The following is a 23,624-nucleotide window of genomic DNA, read 5'->3' on the forward strand; positions in this document are numbered from 1 at the left end:
TCCGCGAGCTGTTGTAAGCACTTGGTTGCTATAAATGAAACAGGTTTAGTTCCGTAAGTTAGTGTGACTAATTCATAGAATTTGATAGGCTCCCCATAATTTTCCCTCCATAAAATAGTTTGTAAGCACGTTTGCTCCTCATGAATCAATATCTGCCTGTACATTTTAGTTATGTCTGCTGTTAAAACGTACTTAAAGCAACGAAATCTTAATATTATTGAGAACAAATCAGATTGTATAGTAGCGCCCTTATGCATCATTTAAAGAAATTCCGTTATTATCTTTACTAGATGCATCGAACACCACCCTTGTCGTCTCGCTAGATTCTTTTATAACAGCTTGATGCAAGAAAATCCTTGGCGTCCTACTCTGTGAATAGTCTACAGTTCTCATGTGTCCCAAATTTTCATATTCCCTTAGAAAGTTAACATACTCAACTTTAAGATCGGGATCTCTGGCTAACCTTTTCTCTAACGATAAAAACCTTTTCATCGCTATTTCCTTTGAATTCCCTACGACTTTAAGTATATTGTCCTTTGTAATTTAACTATAAATTTCCCTTGTGAGTTTCTATTATGAGTTTCTTTAAAATGTTTCTCACAATACGTATCCTCGAGTATTGTATTTTAACACCCCTCAATATTTTTGATTTGGCAAAATTTTTTTAGTCTCATCTAACTCCTGCATACAATTTAAATTGCAGGAAATGCTTGTACTATTTCTCGGCAATGCTACCTTTCCGGTCACAATCCACTCGAGCAACGTTTTTTGCAACACCGGTTTATTGTTGCCTAGTTTGATTTGCCCAACACATATCATATCCAAGAATTTTTCCGCTCCTATTAACAACTCTATTTCAGAAGGAATGTTGAATTGTGGGTCTGCTAACCTGATGTTTTTGGGTATTTTATATAAATCCTTATCTAACTTTACATTAGGAACTCTTTGCGTAATGGCAAGTAACACTACGCATCGTAACTTGGTGGTAAAAGATTCAAAATGAGAACTCATTTCTAAATCTGTCGTTTTTAATGCATTGGATACTTGCTGATTAATCCCCTTTATTTTTATGTGCGAATCGCGAAGATTAAGCCTTAATTTTTTAACCAGCGATTACGTTACAAAATTAGATTGCGAACCATTATCTAATAATGCCCTGATCTTCACGTAATGATCGTCCCTATTCTTTATTTTTACTATGGCGGATAGTAATACTTGACTCGAAAGCGATACTTCACGTACATTAGAATGATTGCATACTATATTATCTTTTTCTTTATCAGTTGTATCTGCTTCCTTAGGATTTTGTTTCGTTTTTAGTTCAGATTTATCGGCATTCTCCATGTGTAATAGAGAGTTGTGTCGTTTACTACATATTTTGCAATTCCTCGAAGTGCAATCTCTTGCTAAATACTTTCCTCTCAAACAATTTAAACATAATCCTTTAGACTTTACATGCTTTAATCGTTCGTTAACAGTTAAATGTTTAAACTCCTTGCATGAATAAATGTTATGCTTTCCTTGGCAATATGTACACTTGATGTTCAATGTGGCGACATTGCAGCTATTGACCTTGTGTTGACTACCTTGACGCAAAGACAGACCAGTTACATTGTTGTTGCCGATTTTTTCCACTGCTTCTAGTGTTTGACATCTCTTTTTCAAAAACTCTATAAAATCTGTGAAAGTAAGAACTTGAGTTGAATCGATGGTATTTTCCCATTCCTTTTTACCGTTCTAAAATCTAATTTGCTAGCTACAACATATACTAATAGATCATCCTAATTATCGGTCGGCCTATTCAATGCTCGTAACGCCCTAGTGTGTTTTAGAACATCGTCTAAAATTTGTCGGATAGCAGTACCATTTTCTCTTTTTGCTATAGGCAAATCGAATATAGCTCTGATATGATTTTGCACAATTAATCTTTTGTTGTCATCGCGCTCTTTTAATCTTGCCCATGCGTCTACATAATTAGTCCCGGAAATCTCTAAAGATGACACGATCTCGGCAGCATCACCCCTCAATGATGATCTTAAATAATGGAATTTTTGTGTATCACTTAAATCTCGATTCGAATGAATTAATGAATTGAACAAATTAAAAAACGCGTGCCAATCTTCATATTTATCATTAAACGTGGGTAGCTCGATCCTCGGCACTTTTATTTGACTATTACGTACGGGCGTTCGCACTCTTTCGTTGTTAGCTATAACTTCTCGAGGCTCTATTACAGAATGATCTGCTTCTTCATCATTTGAAACTCCCTCCCCCCTCCCCCTTCCCACCCACCTCTACACACACACGCGCATCACGCACACACTTAACATTGACGTACACATACACCATACCCATGATGTGCACAATCCAACCGAACAACCTCCCCGTAGTGCACATTGGATAACACGAATGCCGGCGGTATTGCTAAAAATCTTGCAAAATGCAGGGGTAACTGAAATGCGATAACTCGGCTTCTAGACATGATAGAGCAATGTTTCTTGCGGCATTTTAAAGGGGAGGGTTCCTACTTCAAAGCCAATGTGGTGACATTTATGGTTCCATCCCTGCTTTTTCCATGGACAATTACAAATTCAAACAATTTCCAGAGTTTTTTCGCCATATAATTTTAAGCCTCACACGAAAAACAGTTCGATGAGACAAATAATGCTACATTACCCACTTTAAAGTTGAGGCTTCACCCGTTAAAATGCGCCCAGAAACATTGTTCTACGACCTCTCTAAGGGAGCGCTTTAAAACTAACAAAATTTGATGATTTTTAAGAAGCCGAGATATGGCTTCTTAAAAATCATCAAATTTTGTTAGTTTTAAAGCGCTCCCCTAATTGTTTTGCGTAGTGTACGAGGGTGGTTTGAAAAATCCGTGCAAAAATGAAAACTACTTAATTTTTCGGGATAAACTTTTTTTATTTTTCAACGTAGTCTCCTTTTAGGCTTATACACTTCGTCCAACGCTGCTCCAGTTTGTTGATCCCTTCCAAATAATAAGATTGGTCCAACTCTGCAAAATAGGCATTCGTTTCCGCAATCACCTCCTCGTTTGAATAAAATCTCTTTCCCCCCAGCCATTTCTTCATATTGGGGAACAAGTAGTAGTCCGAGGGAGCCAAATCTGGAGAATAGGGGGGATGCGGAACGAGTTGGAACCTTAATTCCATCAAATTTGCGGCTACAACTACAGATGAGTGAGCTGGTGCGTTGTCGTGATGGAAAAGGACTTTTTTGTGGGCCAATCGTGGACGTTTTTCTTGCAGCTCGGTTTTCAAACGGTCCAATAACGATGAATAATATGCACCTGTAATAGTTTTGCCCTTTTCCAAATAGTCGATGAGGATTATTCCTTGCGAATCCCAAAAGACAGTCGCCATAACTTTCCCGGCCGAAAGAACGGTCTTCGCCTTCTTTGGTGCAGACTCCCCGCTGGCAACCCATTATTTGGACTGTTCCTTGATCTCAGGCGTGTAGTGGTGTATCCATGTTTCCACAGTGACGAAACGACGCTTAAAGTCCTGTGGATTCCGCTGAAACAGCTGCAAACCGTCCTTGGAACACCTCACACGATTTCGTTTGTTGTCAACTGTGAGTAATCGCGGCACCCATCTTGCGGATAGCTTTTTCATGCCCAAATGTTGATGCAAAATATTATGTACCCGTTCACTCGAGATGCCCACAGCACTAGCAATCTCGCGCACCTTCACTCTTCTATCATCCATCATCATATCATGGATTTTATCAATGATTTCTGGAGTAGTGACCTCAATAGGGCGTCCAGAACGTTCAGCGTCACTTGTGCTCATATGGCCACTCCGAAAATTTTGAAACCACTTATAAACTGTTCTAATCGAAGGTGCAGATTGACCATAATGTTTATTAAGCTTCTCCTTAGTCTTCTGAGGCGATTTGCCTTTCATAAAGTAATGTTTTATCAACACACGAAATTCTCTTTCATCCATTTTTTGGAAATCACTCGACTTTCTCGATTCAAACGAACGCCAAACACAGAGAAATAGACCGATCTGGCTGAAACTTGGTGTGTGTTCTTCCAAGAGATGCTACTAACTAAAAATAACCTCGATACGCACCAGTGGTGCCATCTCTCTGACTTTGCACGGACTTTTCAAACCACCCTCGTATATAAGCATAAGTCGTCCAAAATACTTCAAAATCTCCTTATTCTGTTTGTAGCCTTAACTGCGTTTGAAAACTTCACTCGGATATACACCAGCACCGTCCTTTATTGCTTACTGAAAGTTGAACCAGGACAGAACGACGCTCATGTGTAACCAAATAAAGTTTCTGAACGTAGCTCTTGCAAATGCTCGGACATGATTCGGACTACAGACATGGGTACCAAATTCAAACTCGCACGCGGGCGCTTGAACGCTTAGCGGCGGCCCTGCTGATAAACTGTTATACATATTTACAAAAAATATTTACAAAAAAATTGTATCTTTGTAATTATTATATTTTTATCGAATATATATATATATATATATATATATATATATATAATGTCTCTAAAGACAGAAAAACATAGAATTCTATCACCAAGAAATAAAAATATAATTGTTCAAGGTGAATGGTTAACCGATGAACATATGGAACATTTTAACCATTTATTACAAAATTGTTCTGATTATAGACCTGTTGAAACATGGCGATTACAACTTCCTGATACGATTCAGTCTATGCCAATTGATAAAAAACATATACAAATATTACACAGTTCATCAGGTCCATCAGATGGACACTGGGTGTGTAGTTATTACGATACAAAAATATATTTATTTATGATTCGCTAAATAATAAAAAGTTGCACAAACATCATGAACAATTTTTAAAAAGATTTCCAACATATAATTTTGACAAAAAGTGTGTCAAGTTTCCTATTGTACAACATCAACCAAATAGTAACGATTGCGGTATTTTCGCAATAGCTTTTGCAATTTCGTTATTGTTTAATATTAAACCAGAAAAAGTGAAATATAATCATAGTTTAATGCGTTCTCATTTGATAAAAATTTTTGAATCTGGTATAATTGAGCATTTCCCTCAAGATCCACAATGTGGTATTCCTCAGAAAGTGCTTCCATTGGCAGTGTTGAAAGCAAGAGAGACTGAAGCAATTCGCGTCCGTATGATACGTCAATGTGAAACAAAACAACAGAAATTGAATCGATTAGAAAAAAGCCGTCAATATAAAGAAGTATATAGCAATCAGTTAAAAGGGCAAAGTATTACAAAAAGATTACAAACAACACTGAATAATATTCATGTTGAGCAATCTAATAGGTGTTCTCAAAATAATCTTTATATTAAAAATAATATCGATTTTAAAATTAATAATCGTAATAATTTATGCAGTAACGACAAAAAAAATAATATACAAATTTTCAATATAAACGAAGACTTTGAAAAAATATGTGTTACCAAATGTTCTCAACATGAAAATAATGTCCAATTAGAAGACACTAATCAAGAGAAAAAATTTCACCGAAATTTAGAAAATCGATGTATGAATGAACGGTTATGTTATATGCAGAATTTAGAAAATAAGCACACTAATAAAAAAAGACGCTATGAAGAGAATTTAGAAAAAGAATGTGCTAGAAAACGACACTGTTATAACAATAATATTGAAAATTGCAGTGAACATCGATATGAAGAGAACTTAGAAAATAATCGTGCTAAACGAAATGAGTAAAATTCAAAAGATATTTGTGTTAAAGAACAAAATCGATATAAGCGAGATTATATGAAACTACGTGCACAAAATCGTACACGTTCTAGAAACTCTCAACATGAACAAAAAAGCCAAAAAGGATTAGATCGTAAATGGCTTTATAATAAACGATATTATGGGAAAAATAAAAAATCTATACTTGCAATAAAAAATCACGATAGCGGGAAGAAAATTATTTAAAAATACGAAAAATTTGAGTCGAAAAACACCATAAAACTTCGTCATTCTTCAGAAATATTTATAAAAAATATTATTAAAAAACTCAGTATTAAAAGTCATATTGAGAGACGATTAAAAGCCGAAAAAATCGTACGATGGTGCATATATATTAGAAACAAATATATTCGCAATGTATACAGAATGTTAGCTTTAATTAAAAAGAAATCAGAAGTGAGTTTGACACTTGTCGCTGAATGTTCTACAAATGAAGAAAAAATACATACATTATGTGGCGATTCTAGACATACAGCATTATCCGAAAATTATTTTATTGATTCTATATACCATAATATAACTTCATCAAAACCTTTGAATACCTTAAAAGAAGAAATTCTGAATAAGTTACCATTAATAAAAAATGTAACTTCATCAAAACCTTTGGTAATAGATGGGAATGGACAAGTTGTGAATATATTACCGTTACAAGCAAAAAAATTACAATTACAAGCAAAAAAATCGTGGTTGTGCAATAGTTCATGTAAAATTGACAATTTTTTAATTGACCGTTATCAGAAATTCCTCGAAACTATCAATACTTGTACTTTAAAGAAGGTACCTAAATTTATACAAAATATTCATAAATGTACTATGAAAACTTCAAATGAAAAATTAGGTCATACGCGTAGCTGTCATATTGATTCAAAACTTTGTAAAGGAATGTTTTTTCCTATTCAATTATTATCGTCTCATTTTCCAAAAGTAAGAAATATTAAGCGTTTAATTTATCAAATGATAGCATTTTATCAAGAGATGAAAAATCTCGATAAGGCATTAACTCATGCTGATTTAAACACATTAAATAAAATTGTAACTTCTGCACAAGAAAAAGCAGATATGTACAAACATCAACAGACAGATACAATTCTGAGCGATGATGATATTATTTCTAAATATAATAATGCATTTAAGGCTTTAACTAAACGTTCAGCTGATACACCACGACATATTTGCGCATCATGTGAGAAATTGTGTTATAAAAAAAATCTATTTAAAGTTAATAGTATTCAAACACAAATAGACATTCAAATTTAGAGAGATTTAATGGCACATGTACAACAACAAAAAATTAATGCAGAATATATATGTAATTATTGTGCAGGCAAATTTCGTAAAGGCCTAATGCCTGCATATTGCATCTTGAATAATCTTTTTACAGATGTTGTGCCCGAAATAATATCATCTCTTAATACATTTGAAAAAATTCTTATACAGAGAGCTAAAGCATTTCAAACTATTCTCAAAATGGGAACTGTTATGAATAAAAAATTGCCTCAAAGGCAAATGATGCCAAAAGTTAAAGGTAGAACATTTCATTTACCGCTTCCATTACAAGAAACGATGAATAAATTATGTTCTACTACTGATCCAATAAACATTAATCACGAATTATATATCTTAATTAGAGGTGTTCCAACAAAATCAAAGATTATTTGGGAAGAGATAGTTAGTGTTAAAAAAGTATTTGACGCTTTAACGTGGTTAAAGCATAACAATGCTTTATACTCTGACATTATATTGCCAAATAATCACAATGAATTACGTTTGGAATTAAAAAATTTAGTATTCCAAATAGAAGAGACAGAAGAAAATAATACAGAAACAATATTGGACGACAAGTCTAAATTAAATAATTCAATAAAGAAGACGAAAAATGATATGGAAGATATGTTAGAAGATCAACAAAAAGCAATGTTAACTCAAATTACTGACGAAAATTATGGCTATTACGAACAATTTACTATCTATCCCTTATATGAAAAAAAAGCAAATAAAACTGCGACAAGTTTATATCAAATGTTAAAAATTCAAGATTTGCCTTTGGATAATCGTGAAAAATGTTTAGATTTAATGTGTTTTCCAGATATATACTCTTTTGGCATTAATGGACAACATGAGACTAGACAAGTCAAACTTTATGATCATGAATTTATTAAATGTCGTTTGACATCTAAACATCCGCAATACAGATTAAATCAACAATACTTATTTTATTTATTGAATGATGCAAATATGCGTCAATTAAGTCGTGGAATTTTTCATAAAATAAACGTAACTAATCCGCGAGTTCGTTATACAGCTGCAGAATATTTAGACGCAATGTCCAAAGAATTGTTGGAAACTAATCTGAGTACAATATTTTCAACACTTCGAAATACGGAGCAATATTGGCGTAGACCGAGAAGTGATTTAAATTGTATGACACAGCATTATGGACCTGCGACATGGTTTTTAACATTAAGTCCGAGTGAATGGTTATGGGAAGATTTAGGTGAATATATTCGTGAAGTAAATGGACGCTTCTTTATGCATTAGCACACTTATTGCTAGAAATCCTGTATCAGCATCCAGGTTTCTCGATAATAAATTTCGGGCAATGCTTGATTTTATTAACTCCCAAGATCATCCAATTGGAGAAGTAACGCACTATTTCTGGCGACGAGAATACCAAGGTAGAGGTATACAACATTTCTACTTATTAATTTGGATTAAAAATGCACCGATTTTCGGTGAATCTACTATGAAAGAAGTCTCCAAATTTATTTTACAACATATAAGCTGCAAAATGCCGGACAAAAATATTTCGCCATTATTATACAGGCGTGTTAATACGCATCAGCGACATATACATAACGATTATTGTCTTCGCTCTAAAAAAAGTAGGACGTAAAGTTATTCGTCGGTGTCGTTTTGGATTTCCTCGTCCCGTTACTGAAACTTTGAATATGAGAGATGTGGCAACTTCAATAGCAGGTAGAAAACAATAGAAACATTAAAGTAGGCTTTACGATCTTCCTCGAATGGATAATGAAGTTAATATAAATGATTATAATCCTGTTCTTCTTACTGCATGGGAAGGTAATATGGATATACAATTTATTGATGAAAAATCATCGTTACTTACTTGGTACATACTAAATATATGAATAAAGCGGGAAAAAGTGAGTTGTCTGATGCTATCCTTAGTAAGACTAATAATAATAATAATAAATCACTAGCGAGTTATCTTTGGAATATTGCTTTGCGATTTACGAATAATAGAGAATGTGGAGCTTTGGAAGCTGCTGATACATTGTTAGGTATTCCTTTGTATGGAACTGATCGAAATACAACTTTCAAGTGGTTAGATGTTAACCAAATACGATATAGAAAATTAAAAAGTCGGAAACAAATAGAAGCTCTTGATGCTGATTCTACAGATATATTTTATCCATCTTTAATAGATAATCATTATCCATATAGACCGTATGAACTAGAAAATGTCTTTTTATGAATTTGCACAATGGTATGATATCTCGAAAATCAAACCGAAAAATAAGAATACTGAATATTATAAAATAGGTAAAGATAGGTAAAATAGGTAAAGGTAAGAAAATTATTTATTTTCGTTATTGCTTATGTTTATACCATGAAGAAAATTAGAGGATCTTAGAAATGAATGCGATACTTATGCCGAGTCGTTTCACAAAATAAAACTGCATTTTGTAGAAGCATTGTAATATCATAAAAAATTAGAAGAATTGCAAAAAGCATTTGAAACTGCAAAACAGTTAGTTCAGTAATATCTAGACGATTTACAAAAACAGCAGTCTCAGGATGATCCTGAAAATGCGATAGGTGTTCAAAATATAGAGGCTGGTGAAGCAATGCAAGATTTCAAAGATCTTGGTGATAAAGTAATTCGAGAAATTGATGTATCTGAAATGATAGCAAAATTAAATACGGATCAAAAACGAGTATTCGATAAAGTTATCAATACTGTAGAATCAGATAACTCGATTTTACGATTATATGTTAGTGGAGAAGGTGGTACTGGAAAAAGTTTCTTAATCAAAATTATTAAATGCTGGATAAAACAAAATCTCAACAAAGATACTGCTGTAGCAGCACCTACTGGTATAGCAGCATTTAATATAGATGGTTTGACAGTTCATAGATTGTTTCAATTACCCGTTGAACATGGTCATACTCCTAAGTATAAACAATTATCTGATCATGTATTGAAAGTTTTACGAGCAGATCTTAAAGATGCTATTCTTTTTGTAATTGATGAAGTGTCAATGATATCTAATTTAACTTTAATGTACATACATCTTCGATTGTCTGAAATATTTGACTCTAATGATTGCGATGATGGTTGGTTTGGTCAAAAACACATTCTTTTATTTGGAGACTTGCTTCAATTACTTCCTGTATATGAAGATTCTATTTTTGTACAGTTATTAAATGAAAAAATTGCTAAATATCTTGGTTCTTTAAATGCTATTAATTTATGGACTACATTATTCGACTACGATGAATTGACAATCAATATGCGCCAGAAAGGAGATGATTTTTACTGTGAGTTATTATCGAGAATTCGTATTGGTTTAGTGACAAATTCTGACTGTAAAATTCTGGAGAGTAAAAAAATACTTTTTAAAAGTGATTCTTTCGAATCTAGATTAAATAAATTATGTGATTTTATTAACAGTTTACCATCAGACACTGTTTATTTATTACCTACTTGTCATATGTGTGATGTTCTTAATGATGCAATGTTAAGTCGCATTGTTTCCAAAGAAATATTATTAATTGCTGAAGATACCATTGGAATGTGTTCTATATGTAAAAAAGAAAGTATTAAAAGTATTGTCAAATAACGATGGTGATAATTCTAAAACAGCTGGACTTTCAAAACAAATCGTAATTAAAATTGGAGCAAAAGTTATGATTCGACGTAATATCGATGCTAGTTTGGGTCTTGTAAATGGTACAATTGTTAAAGTGATTTCAGTTATACAAGATACGTCTACTAATGATGTAGAAAAGATTAAACTTCTTTTACCATCAGGTTCAGAATATGAAATTGAAAGAGTATGTGTTAAATTTCAGGTGATGGATAGAGCGTATGTTATCAGAAAACAATTTCCATTATCTTTAAGTTACGGCATCACTATTCATAAAAGCCAAGGATTGAGTTGCAAAGTGCTATTATGGATATTGGCAACTCTATATTTAGTTGTGGCTAAATTTATGTTTCTTTGTCGCGAGTAACATCTCTAGAAGGATTACATTTAATTAACTACGATCCTTCAGCGGTAATAGCTAATGAAAAAGCTATTATTGAATATAATCGTCTAAAACAGATACACAATCCAAAATCAGAAATGATTACTGTGTCAAAAGAACGCTATCGTAAAATGAAAGATATTCTATAGGCGTTACCAAAAGTAGTTGCTTCTATTCAAAAATCAAGTTCAGATCAAATAATTCAACAAAGTACTGCTTGGGTCATACATGGTTTTCAGAATACAGAAGTTTCATGTTATACAAATACAGTGTTGCAATGTTTATTACATTTAAATGTTATTAGGCAACAGTTGATTAATTGCGATAAAACAGATGTTTTACGTATATTAATGCATCGATATGAAAATGGAATGTCTAATCTAAATACATATGCAATACGGCAATATTTAGGAGAATATTTTTCGCGTATCATAAAACGAAATGCGTATGATTTTCTTACGGCACTTTGTGAAAAATATGATTGTATAAGAAATTTGATACAACATCAAATAACATCTACTAAGCGATGCAAAACATGTGGTAATACAAAAATTATTGTCAATAATAATAATGCTATTTCGATTTCTCTTGATAATTTAAAGAAGAAAAGTTATAATCTTAATGATTTATTAAATGCTACGTTTTTACATTGGTGTCAGTCACACAATGAATCATGTGAATATTGTACTGAAAATGATATAATATTTAAAAATGAAATAACATTAACAAGAGAAATTGTTGTTATTCGTTTTATAATATTTTTATCACAAGATGATAAATTAATAAAAGCAGCACACAAATTTAACTTATGTACTGTCCCAGCAACTAAAGTATTAATAGCAGGACAATTGTATAAGACAATGAATAATATACTTCATCATGGTTCATGTATCGATGAAGGTCATTATGTAAGTATATGTAGAGAAGGAATATCTAATAATTGGATTGAAATTGATGATGCGCAAGTTAAAAAAAGACAATGGCCTAGAGGTGCTAAAGATGTTTGTATAATATTTTTACAAAAGATGGCTAATAAATAATACATCTTGAATGATAAAAGATAATGATTATATTTGTGATTAATATTTAATCATTTAATAATTGTATTTTGATCAATCCCATATAAGAGAATGTATCATAATGTATTTGCAATATTGTAAATTATATTCTATATTCTATATTTTATATTCATTAACTGCGAAAAAATATTTAGATAAATCGTTAATAATCTGTCTTTATTACTTTTATTAAAAATAGAATTATATAATTTGCTTCTTCTGTTTTATTTACATATTTAATAACGAACCAGATAAGCAGCAACGATTATCCATCAATATACCAGAAGCATTGATTGCGAATAATAATTGTATGAAAATAAATATATTTCTAATGACATTGATAATTACTCGTTATTTTTAGAATATGGAATATTTAGAATAAGAATATTTAGAATAAGAATAAAAGAAATTTGAAAGATATTCATAGTAAGCAAAGAGGACCGTCGTATTTCCATAAAATATGATGGGGGTGGTGGCGGGTACTTTGCTTATTTATTATAAAAATATTTAACGCATATTACAAAAAAAAAATATAATCCCTAAAAATTTATCTTTTCAAAAAAAGTTAACATACTACAAAAAAGAATGATATAATCCCTAAAAACTTACCTTTTCAAAAAAGGTACAAAAAAGGCGTCAAGTACACGCGCACCAGTGAAAAATTACCCATTGCAAATCTATATAGAATCGTACATTGCAAACCCATATAGAATCGTACCAATGAAAAATTATTCATTGCAAACCCATGTGTGTGTGTGTGTGTGTGTAGAATCATAATTGCAAATATATGTAAAATTATACCAGTGAAAAATTACTCTTTGCAAACCCATGTAGAATCGTATGATAATTACTCATTGCAAATCTATATAGAATCGTATATAATTATAGATCTCGCTTCATGCTGCAAGTTGCAAACCCATGTAGAATCGTACTAACTAAAAAAAATTATTTTTACCAAAAAGTTGTATAAAATATTTGTTTTAATTTAATATATATGTTAAATATCACTGTTATCAATTTAAAATTGCACATGCATATTAAAAAAAGAAAAGTAGAACTCATTTGATCAAGTATAATTATTATAAAAATATTGAAAAACTTTATTTATTCTTATTTTATAAAGCTATAAAATTTATTAAACTTATTTACTAAAATAAGAAAAACAGAAAAGTCAAAATAATATTAATTTGATTTATTGACCAACTATGTATTCTAATTTGGTCAATATGACGTCAAATTGACATCATTTAGACTTTTCTGTTCTCCTTGTGAATTTGTCTCATCTTTTAAAAAGACACATACTACTGTAGGGTGCATTTTATTAATCGAAAACTTAAGTATAATGATCACAGAACGTAATTATGAAGCGAACACGTGCGTCTTTTTTCTTTTACTACTGTCCTTCCTTCCTTTCTTCCCTCTCTCACCATCGACCACGGTGCTATCTATTCCACGCGCGCAATTCGAAATAGCATTACTTCTACCCGCTTTCTACTACAGATTCGGCCGTTCCTGACAATAGGCCGCCTCGGCCGTCTTATCGCTACTATTCGCTTTCCTCATCATTCGTCTCTACATCGTTCTCAGCCGAGTCGCTCCCTTTTACATTCTCGCGCCACGGCTTCATGTTATCTGCTTCCCATGTTCCTTGATAAGGCCTCTGGGATATTTGGCATCCCTCTACATCCGCTACTACATACCGGTCATTTCTCAATTTTCGCACAACCCTATAAGGACCTCTATACGCTGGAGCTAGTTTACCTCCCGTTTCAAAGTTTTTTACTACAACTAAGTCACCTTCCGCGTATTCTTTTGTTTTCTTTCGTTTTTGTTCACATAATTTTCGTTATAATCGCTCGCTTTCTCTATTTTTTTAGCCGCTCTAGTTCGCATTTGTATCAAGTCTCTCTCTTCCGGTTCTCTTTGTTCTTCTACATATTCTTTTAGCGCATCATGTACATATCCGCGTTGCGATACTCCAAACAACAATCTACTCGGTGTTTCACCCGTCTCTCGGTTTATGGTGTTATTCATCGCAAATTCGATTTCATCTAATGATTTATGCCACTCTTTACCATATAGCTTGCCTAGCGCCGGAGCTAAAATGCGATTGTATCGCTTTACTTGCCCGTTTGCTTGTGGTGAAGCGGTCGCGATTTTAATATGCTTTACGTTACATTCTTTCATAAATTCCTCGAATTCACTGGATGTGAAGCTAGTTCCTCTATCCGATATCAAAATTTTGGGCTTACTATAATACGCGCACTGAAATAATCCTTCAGACATCTGATTGTTTCGCGCGAAGCTGTTGTTTTTGTCGCGTATAATTTTACAAATTTCGTGAACGCGTCTACAATCAATAACACGTGTTTTTTTGACGCATTCGCTCTATCCACCGGACCAAAATGGTCGACGTGCACCATGTTAAACGGTACGTTTTCTTTGGGAATTTTATGCAGAAAGCCTTCAGCTTTTCCTGACGTTCTCGAGAAGGTAATGCACTTCGTACAGTTTTTTATATGATCGCGAATTTTATCTTTCATATTTGGGAACCAATATGCCTCTTGCAATAATGCTAAGGTTTTATCTGCTCCGAAATGTCCGAAATCATTGTGGTATTTATGCAATAGATCTTGTTCCATTGCTCACGGAACGAAAAATAAGATTTGCTTATTCTTCTTACGGTACACGATTCCGTTTCTCATTTCATACATTTTATTCTGCGTTGTCTCTAATCGCGCTCTTATATCTTCGATAGTTGGATCTTGTTTCTGACACACGGCTAATTCGAACTCGAACGTATTTGGCTCGATTACTAGTATACTATCCACCCTGCTTAACGCATCTACGTGTTGCATTCTTTTGCCCGGTCTATGTTCCGTTTTATAATCATAGTTTTGAAGCTCTAGTGTCCAACGCGCAATCCTCGGATTTATCTCTTTCTTATTGAGCGTCATGACTAACGCGTTGCAGTCAGTTATTATTTTGAACGGAATACCCTGTAAATATACACGAAACCTCCTCAATGCATATATGATCACTATTGTTTCTAGTTCGTAGCTATGATAGCGTGATTCTACTTCTGTCATTCTTTTAGAAAAGTAAAATATTGGATGTAATTTTTGATCCGCTTTCCGTTGCAACAACACTGCGCCATATCCCCGCGCACTCGCGTCACAATGTAATTCCGTCTCGTCAGTCGGACTGTATATAGATAAAATAGGTTTCAAAGTTAGCTTGTCTTTTAATTGTTCGAACGCTTCTCTTTGTTTAGGACCGAATTGAAAAGTCGCGTCTTTTTTAACTAGGTCATATAAAGGTCCAGCAATTAACGAAAAATCTTTGATAAACTTTCTAAAGTATGATGACAAATCTAACTTTGCACATCTCGAGTACATGTAGGCATTGGAAAGTTTTTTATTGCCGCTATTCCTGCATTGTTTGGCTGTATACCGCTATTCGAAATCATATATCCTAGAAATTCAATTTTTTCGTACATGAATTTATATTTATTTTGCCGCAGTTCCAACTTGTTTTCTACGAAAACCTCAAAAACACGATCAAGCGCTTCCATATGTTCTTCAACAGTCTCGGTCGCTATCAGGAAATCATCTATGTATACTAAAATCAATCCATCTCTAATTAATGGTTCAAAAATCTCATTGACATACCGCTGAAACCGCGCAGATGCATTTTTGAGCCCAAAGGGCATCTTTACGTATTCGAATTGGCCAAATGGCGTAATAAATGCTGTATATTTTATACTATCTTCGTGTACGCTCACTTGATGAAATCCTTCCTTCAAATCTAATGATGTGAAATAATGTTTTCCTTCTAGCGCCTCGACATGTTCTTCAATTATCGGTAATGGATAATTTTCTCGCGCCGTAACCTTATTCAATGTACGAAAATCTATACATAACCGCGTGCTTCCATCTTTCTTTTGTACTAGTACAGTTCTTGACGCATACTCGGATACGCTAGGACGGATTATGCCTCTCTCTAATAAATCTACTATTGCACGTAGTTTACTTTTCTCACCTACCGTTAATCTACTAGACGCGTGATGAAACGGTTGTTTATCCTTTATGTTTAGCTTTAATTCTGCTTTCATCTTTGGTTCCTTAGGCTTCTCCGCTTGCAAATATTTCATTTGAAAGGAGGATGGGTAAAATCATCGGATTTTGGCCCAAGCGATAGAACTTTTGTTATGCATGTTTTCTTATATTTTTGGATCTGCTGAATTCAAATCAAACGTTATTTTCAAGGTACACCAATGGGAAAATATTGAAAATCGCATTTAAATTGCAGATCTGCTCTTAGCATGACCCAAGATCAATGAAGTGAACGTGGCGGCTATCTCATCTTGTGTGTGTGTGTGTGTGTGTGTGTGTTAAAAGTCAAGCATTACAAAAAATATTGTATGTGGCATGTGCGGAAGACAACGAATTACGTCGCGCGTGAAGTTGTCGCATTCGCCTCAGCTTATGATACAGATACATTCACACTCGTACTCGTGCCTTCGGCTTGTGCTACAACTTCACGCGCGACATAATTCATTGTTTTCCACACTTGCCACACAAGATACTATTGGGATATTTCAGAAAAAATTAGTTTTATTCTCACATTTAGACTGACTTACAGTCAAATTCGGCTCTATTAAAAAAAAAAATTATTTTTATTAGAGCGCTTAGATTTATCTTTTCATATTTTCCGGCAATAATCACTCCGGCGCGGTGTTATAATATATTTCTTCATTTTTTTATTGATTGGAATGGATAAGATTGTAACATTTGTGGCGTGAGCTTAGCTAAAAAAGCAAGATCATCATATCGTCATGTAAGTGATAATATGTTTGAATACGTAATATGTTACAGAAAATCTCATCGTGACCAAACTCAAGCTGTTCAAAAGCACAATTCCAAATAAGTACGACGAAGGGTCATGCTAAGAGGAGAACTTCAATTTAAATGCGATTTTCAATATTTTCCCATCGGTGCACCTTGAAAATAACGTTTGATTTGAATTCAACACATCCAAAAATATAAGAAAACATGCATAAAAAAGGTTCCATCGCTTGGGCCAAAATCCGGTGATTTTACCCATCCTCCTTTTCCTATGACTCGACACTTTACCGCGTACGGCAAATCTGGATTTATGTCTAACCTATCAACCTCACTACTTACTACCTCGCTCACGTCGATACTTAATATTTCGTTCGCTGTACTTTTGACTTCGCATTCGCGCGATTGCTTAATTATCGTCAGGCCTAACTTTTTCAACGCGTCTCTACCTAACAACGCATCGCAGTTCATTGTATGTTCCGGCACAATACGTAGTGTCACGTCCTCTGCTATCGCATTCTCAACACAAATTTTCGCTCTTATAACACCTTGAACTTCTAGCGCGGACCCGTTTATGCCTTCGTAATGCTCACTTTTTACTCGTATTATTAAGCTTGGAAGAACAAATCTCGCCTTAATTAAGCTAACCGGACATGCTGTATCTAATTGCGAATCCGCGATAAGTCTACATTCTAATTTGTCCGCACTTATTTGCACTTCCGCTCGCCTGCGGTATTCGTTTTCACATTCATGCGGCACAATCACGTTGGAAATCTCTCCTTGGGATTCCTTCGGATTCGTTGCTGCCGCTGCCACAGCCGTCGTCTGTTTCTTCTTGCAGTCTCGCATCAGATGATCCGTTGATCCACACTCGTAGCAGGAACCTCGTTCTCTTTTAGCCTTGTCACAATTTTTGGCAATATGTCCCTCCTTATTGCAATTGTAACATTTGCTCTCTCGTCGCTGCTCCACCTCCTTGGATTTTGATGGCGTTTTTTCTTCCACCTTGTCTCTCGACCTCTCTCCGTAACGTCCTTGCCGATTTTTGTTCTCTGGGCGTAACTTGACCTGCTCAAACGCTCTTAATAGGTCCTCTTTCGTCTCGAAGCGATGCATGCGTGCTTGATTGCGAAGAGGAATCTCCGGGATTCCATCGATAACACAATCGATTAATTCGTCATCGTCATGGATAGTTTGCTTGCCAATATTACCTTATCATAATAGTAGTCGCTGAAAGATTCGTCGTTACGCCAGCCTCTCTTCTCGAATTTCCGTCGCAGTTCGATTTTCGCCGGACGATGGTCGAACATCTTTTTCATATGATCAATCAACTCAGCCACCGGTATCTCTAAATGTTCTGGCTTTGCGTGGAACCATTTTAAAGCTTTCTGTTTTAATTTCATACCAATTAAGATGCGTGTGTGATTATCGTCTAGATTATATGTGACACGAACAAGTTCTAGTTGCTTCCGCTAGTTACCAAAAGTGTCTTCTGCTCCCGAAAATTCACTAACAAGTAAACCTACGGAAGTGTCACTCACCGATTTTAATGAAACTTTGCACATTTGTAGAACTATGAAAAATATTCGATACGTATTTTTTTTTATCGGCCAAGGTTCGCTCTGAAGGGTTGAAACGACAAGGGTTGGATTTTATGCACCAGGTGGAATAAGTTGAATATTTCAAGACATTAAATAAGTGTAGGGGTTTTTTGGGGTCGCCGAAACTGAATCTGATGTTAAAATTATGAAAATCAAAATGGCCGACCCAATATGGCCTCCAGGTACATAAAAAAAGTGTTCAGTTCGGCCTTGTAGGGTATGTTGTACCAAATATTTTCACCATGTACCAAAGTTTTATATGCATGAATGTAACTGCTGATATACATAGTGCAGCTTACGTTGGTAACATTGTTTCTGCGTAAAATTTCGAAATCAGAATTTTGATTAGCGATATCAAAAACCTTGAGAAACACCGAAATTCAAATTTAACATTTTTTACAATATTTACATACCCTACAAGGCCGAACTGAACACTTTTTTTATGTACCTGGAGGCCATATTGGGTCGGCCATTTTGATTTCCATAATTTTAACATCAGATTCAGTTTCGGCGGCCCCAAAAAACCTCTATACTTATTTAATGTCTTGAAATATTCAACTTATTCCATCTGGTGCATAAAATCCAACCCTTGTCGTTTCAACCCTTCAGAGCGAACCTTGGCCGATAAAAAAAGATACGTATTGAATATTTTTCATAGTTCTACAAATGTGCAAAGTTTCATTAAAATCGGTGAGTGACACTTCTGTAGGTTTACTTGTAAGTAATTCCCCTAGGGCCGTAATGGAGGGACGCGGCGTGGTAACAGCACCAACAGCGCCATTGTTTCCCGGAATGACCGCCGGCACGTTTCTTGCCGTTCTGTTTCTTTCCAGACGCAATTCCTCAAGCTGTCGTCTCATAAGCTCGTTTTCATGTCTCATACGCTCTAGGTCTCTCGATAAGCCGGTCACTAAACTTCCGAGTCGATCGCTCTATCCCACTGCTGCGTCTTCCTCGTCCTCCTCGTTGTCTGTCTGTTGGTCTCTCTCGATTTCTTCCATGGCTATCTTCCTCGCGATGTCTTTCCAGGCACCGCCCGGATCGTGCGCATTTAGCCTTTTTATTAATGTGGCTTTGTCGCCTGTTTGTGATAATTCCAATCGCCGTAACGTTGCTTTCAAGTGCATCACCTTAAATTGCTCGTCCGCCATGTTCACACGACTTTTCGACAATGCTGCGAGTAATTATTTTGTCTTACTGTATCGACTCACGATTTCACACTTCTTCGTCACTTTGACCGATCGTTAGCCCGATAGTTCTATCCCATTTCTGAATTTGTAAGGTGCTTTTTATTAATCGAAAACTTAAGTATAATGATCACAGAACGTAATTATGAAGCGAACACGTGCGTCCTTTTTCTTTTACTACTGTCCTTCCTTCCTTTCTTCCCTCTCACACCATCGACCACGGTGCCATCTATTCCACGCGCGCAATTCGAAATAGCACTACTTCTACCCGCTTTCTACTACACTACAGTTAATTTAATGTAATTATAATACAAAATATGAAAAATTAATTGCAATTATATATAAAAACAATTTTTTGTTTAAATTATTATAGTATCCTAAGAATGAACAATTATTAATAAAAAAAAACTTTTAAAGCTTTTGGTTTCTTATTGATAATGAGTTATAATATTTTAAAAGCGAAATACTATATTTAAATTTGTATTTATATTTATTTATATTTATACATGTATATTTATATTAACGCTGATTTTTGCTTGTTCTATAATATATACTTTGCAAAATAATTAAGGGATTAAGACAAATTGTCTAAAAGATAGGCAAATTTCAACAGCTTTCACAAAGTAAGATACAAATTTTTTATTTCTTTAAGTTTGTCGTTTTCTATATGTAAAAAATATCAGAATTGAAGAAAGTGGAAAACAGTTCAACCTTGACCTTTCAAAAGTAGAGATTTCAAGCTTTAAAATTTTTCTTTTAATTTAAACTCCCATTTTTTAAAACAAAGACACAGCTATTTAAAATTTGCCTATTTTTAGACAATTTTTCTTGATTCTTTAATTATTTTGTGGAGTGTATATAATACAATTGTATTATTATTTATTACTAATTATTTTTAATTAAATTATATAATAGCGAAATTATTGGCTACGTGGATGGCAGTAGTGATAGTATGAGAGTTCTAAATCAGTGGCAATGAGGGAGGATGAGGGGCGAGGGGAACCTTTGGCGAGGGGGAATGACGTCACGCGGGGAGGGGACTAACCTAACTTAACCTTGATTATCCTAACCTAACCTAACTTTGATTATCGTCGATTGTCGAACGAACCGCATGTCGTGGTAGTGGTCCGCGAGGGGTCCGCGGGGAGGGGGAAGGGTCCGCGATGTACCGCGAGGGGTCCGCGGTGAGGGGGAAGCGACTGCGATTACGGTGCGGGGTCCGCGGGGAGGGGGAGGCGTTTGCTAGAGTCCGCGGGGAGGGGGAGGCGTCCGCGATTTAGGTGCCGGGTCCACGAGGGGTGCGCGGGGAGGGGATCCGCGAAAGACCGCGTGAAGCTTTGCGGGCGAGGGGTCCGCGGGGAGAGAGGAATGCGAAGGAGAGCGCGAGGCGCACGTGAGAGAGATGTCGCGAGAGAGGCGTTCGCGAAAGAGAGATAGCGGTTGCGAGATGATGCAACGAAAGAGAGCGCGAGGTGTTGCAGCGAGGCGTATATGCAAGAGCGAGAGAGATAGCGGTCGCGATATAGTGCGAGATGGAGAGGTAGCGAGATGACGCGAAGGAGAGCGCGAGGCGCACGCGAGCGAGATATCGCAAGAGAGGCGTATATGCAAGAGCGAGAGAGATAGCGGTCGCGAGATGATGCAGCGAAGGAGAGCGCGAGGAGATGACGCGAAGGAGAGAGAGATAGCGCAAGGAATTTTAAATAAATACATTTTTTTTAATATTAATATTTTTTAATTAATATATGTATATATGTGTATACACGTGTGACGTGTGTGTGTGTGTGTGTGTGTAAGATTATATAATAAAAAATATATGATTATTAATATGATATAAAATATGAATATATAATACAGAATATAGGAATATAATGAATATAAGAATATGGGCGCCTGCGAGGTGGTAAGGTGGTCGGGTGGTGGCAGCCGGGTGGGACTCCTACATAACAGAAAATTTTTTATTAAATATATTATTTATTTTATGAATCATTTTATTATTTTAATAATTTATAATTGAAAAGAAATACTTACTAGGCCCATAATGGCTCCGGGACATGTTCGGGAGGATACGGTTCCTCACCGAACAATTTGCGTAGGCAGCACACATCGTCCCATTCACCGTAAGGAACCTCTTCCTCTATGTCGCCCCACAACTGGTCATTTTAATAGCGGTTATATTCCCGCCCTATTCGCACCCACCTAATATGGACCTCACGCTCCGACTCATACCACAAGTCGTGATACATGGGTCAATCGTCACGAAATATCATATCGACCCACCTGGTCCGATCGTCATGGTGCAATATGTCTTCGAAATTCATTTTTTAAAACTGTTTTACACTTTTTCACGCTTTGACACGTCAAATGCTAAAAACTTTATGACGAACATCGCGGATACAGACCCGCTCTTGGTAGAAAAAGTAGGGACACATATAATATAACATTTGATAAAAAGACAAAAGTATGGGATGACATATAATATTTGATAAAAAGACAAAAGTCAGCACACACAGATAAGAAAACAAAAAGCATGTTCACAGATCATGAGAAAACTAAACTTAATGTTTCCATACAACGAATACGCAAATCAAGTTCGAACCTCAATCGAACGTCAATCGAATGTCAATCGAATCACGTTCGAACCTTGATCGAACCGCAATCGAACATCAATCAAACCTCGATCGAACATCAATCAACCACCTTCGAACATCAATCGAACCACGTTCGTACCTCGATCAACCCCCTTCGAACCTCGATCGAACATCAATCAACCACCTTTCAACATCGATCGAACATCAATCAACCCCATTCAAACCTCGATCGATTACATTTAAAAATTATAACATAAGAATGATGTCGCATACTGAAATTAATACGAGCACGTGCGGACATATAATACTTGTATGGTATGAGGAAAATGAGAGAACAAAGAGAATATTATTTTAATATTAATTTATTCAAAAAAAGGGTGTGGTGATTCATTGCGATGATTCAACCACCAATTAAATGTTTTAAATACATTTTGCAAAGCACAATTTTTTACATGTTTTTCACAACGTAGGCTATATGTAGGATCTAATTCGCTTAAGGCAGGAATATCTTCATAGTTTGCATCCAAGATCTCAATAGTGAAACCGTTTCTCGCATCGTCCAATATATCGGTCAACCATTCTTGCTTTTCAAGTCCTTTTACGTACACGAGAGAGGATCTCTTCTTCTTCTTCATGTACTCCGCCAGCGATAGCTGTAATCAAACGCTGAGCCATGCTATATGGAACGTTTCCATCTTCCCATTGCAGTTTATGGTGATTTCAGATCAACCATGTGGCTTGACGTCTTTCAGATTGTGTGAGCACACGCCATGTTACGGGACATGCGAAAAAATAATGTGAAACAATGAATCCTCTTCTCAGAATCACCGCTTCCTTCACGATAATTCGTTTATTGAGAATAAATCCTTGCAGATCCACAAACGTTGGTACAACCATTTTGTTGCAAGAATGTTGGACAACTGACGTCGATTGTTAAAAATCTCAATCATTTATATTACATCGGAGGAGGGTATAATTGCTGATTAAGTAATTTTACGAACTATGTTGGTCAACGGACAATATTCGACAACACGATCGTGCAAGATGAGACAATAGGCTGTAGTATTTGCTGGTACATCTTCCTTACATTCAAACTCTATTCTCACGTCCACGGTAGAATTTTTGACAAATTCATTTTGTCGCGAGCAATCAATAACTGCTAGAGGATCGCAATGTAGAAATTTTGCGATAGTTAGTACATTCTCAATATCACACCCATAATAAGATTTGCGAAAACGAGAGTACATATCAAATAAGAGGGCGAATCTATTTTTTTCAAAATCTAAATTTAAATCATCGTAGGGATAAGATTCC

The 23,624-nt window shown here is 35.2% G+C and overlaps 1 protein-coding gene and 1 pseudogene across 1 annotated transcript; one reads left to right on the plus strand and one right to left on the minus strand.

Moving 5' to 3' along the window:
- Nucleotides 1-3,449: 3,449 nt before the first annotated feature.
- On the minus strand, nt 3,450-3,971 carry LOC145946436 (protein GVQW3-like). The gene has a single exon (XM_083056050.1). The coding sequence runs from the start codon at nt 3,969-3,971 to the stop codon at nt 3,450-3,452; it is 522 nt and encodes a 173-aa protein (XP_082912176.1).
- Nucleotides 3,972-10,687: 6,716 nt separating this feature from the next.
- Nucleotides 10,688-11,344, plus strand: LOC145946437 (ATP-dependent DNA helicase PIF1-like; annotated as a pseudogene).
- Nucleotides 11,345-23,624: the final 12,280 nt, after the last annotated feature.

Source organism: Prenolepis imparis, unplaced genomic scaffold (genome assembly GCF_030444845.1).
Source record: "Prenolepis imparis isolate NDT839.2.m4 unplaced genomic scaffold, iyPreImpa1.0 SCAF_16, whole genome shotgun sequence".
In the NCBI taxonomy this organism is placed as follows: domain Eukaryota; kingdom Metazoa; phylum Arthropoda; class Insecta; order Hymenoptera; family Formicidae; genus Prenolepis; species Prenolepis imparis.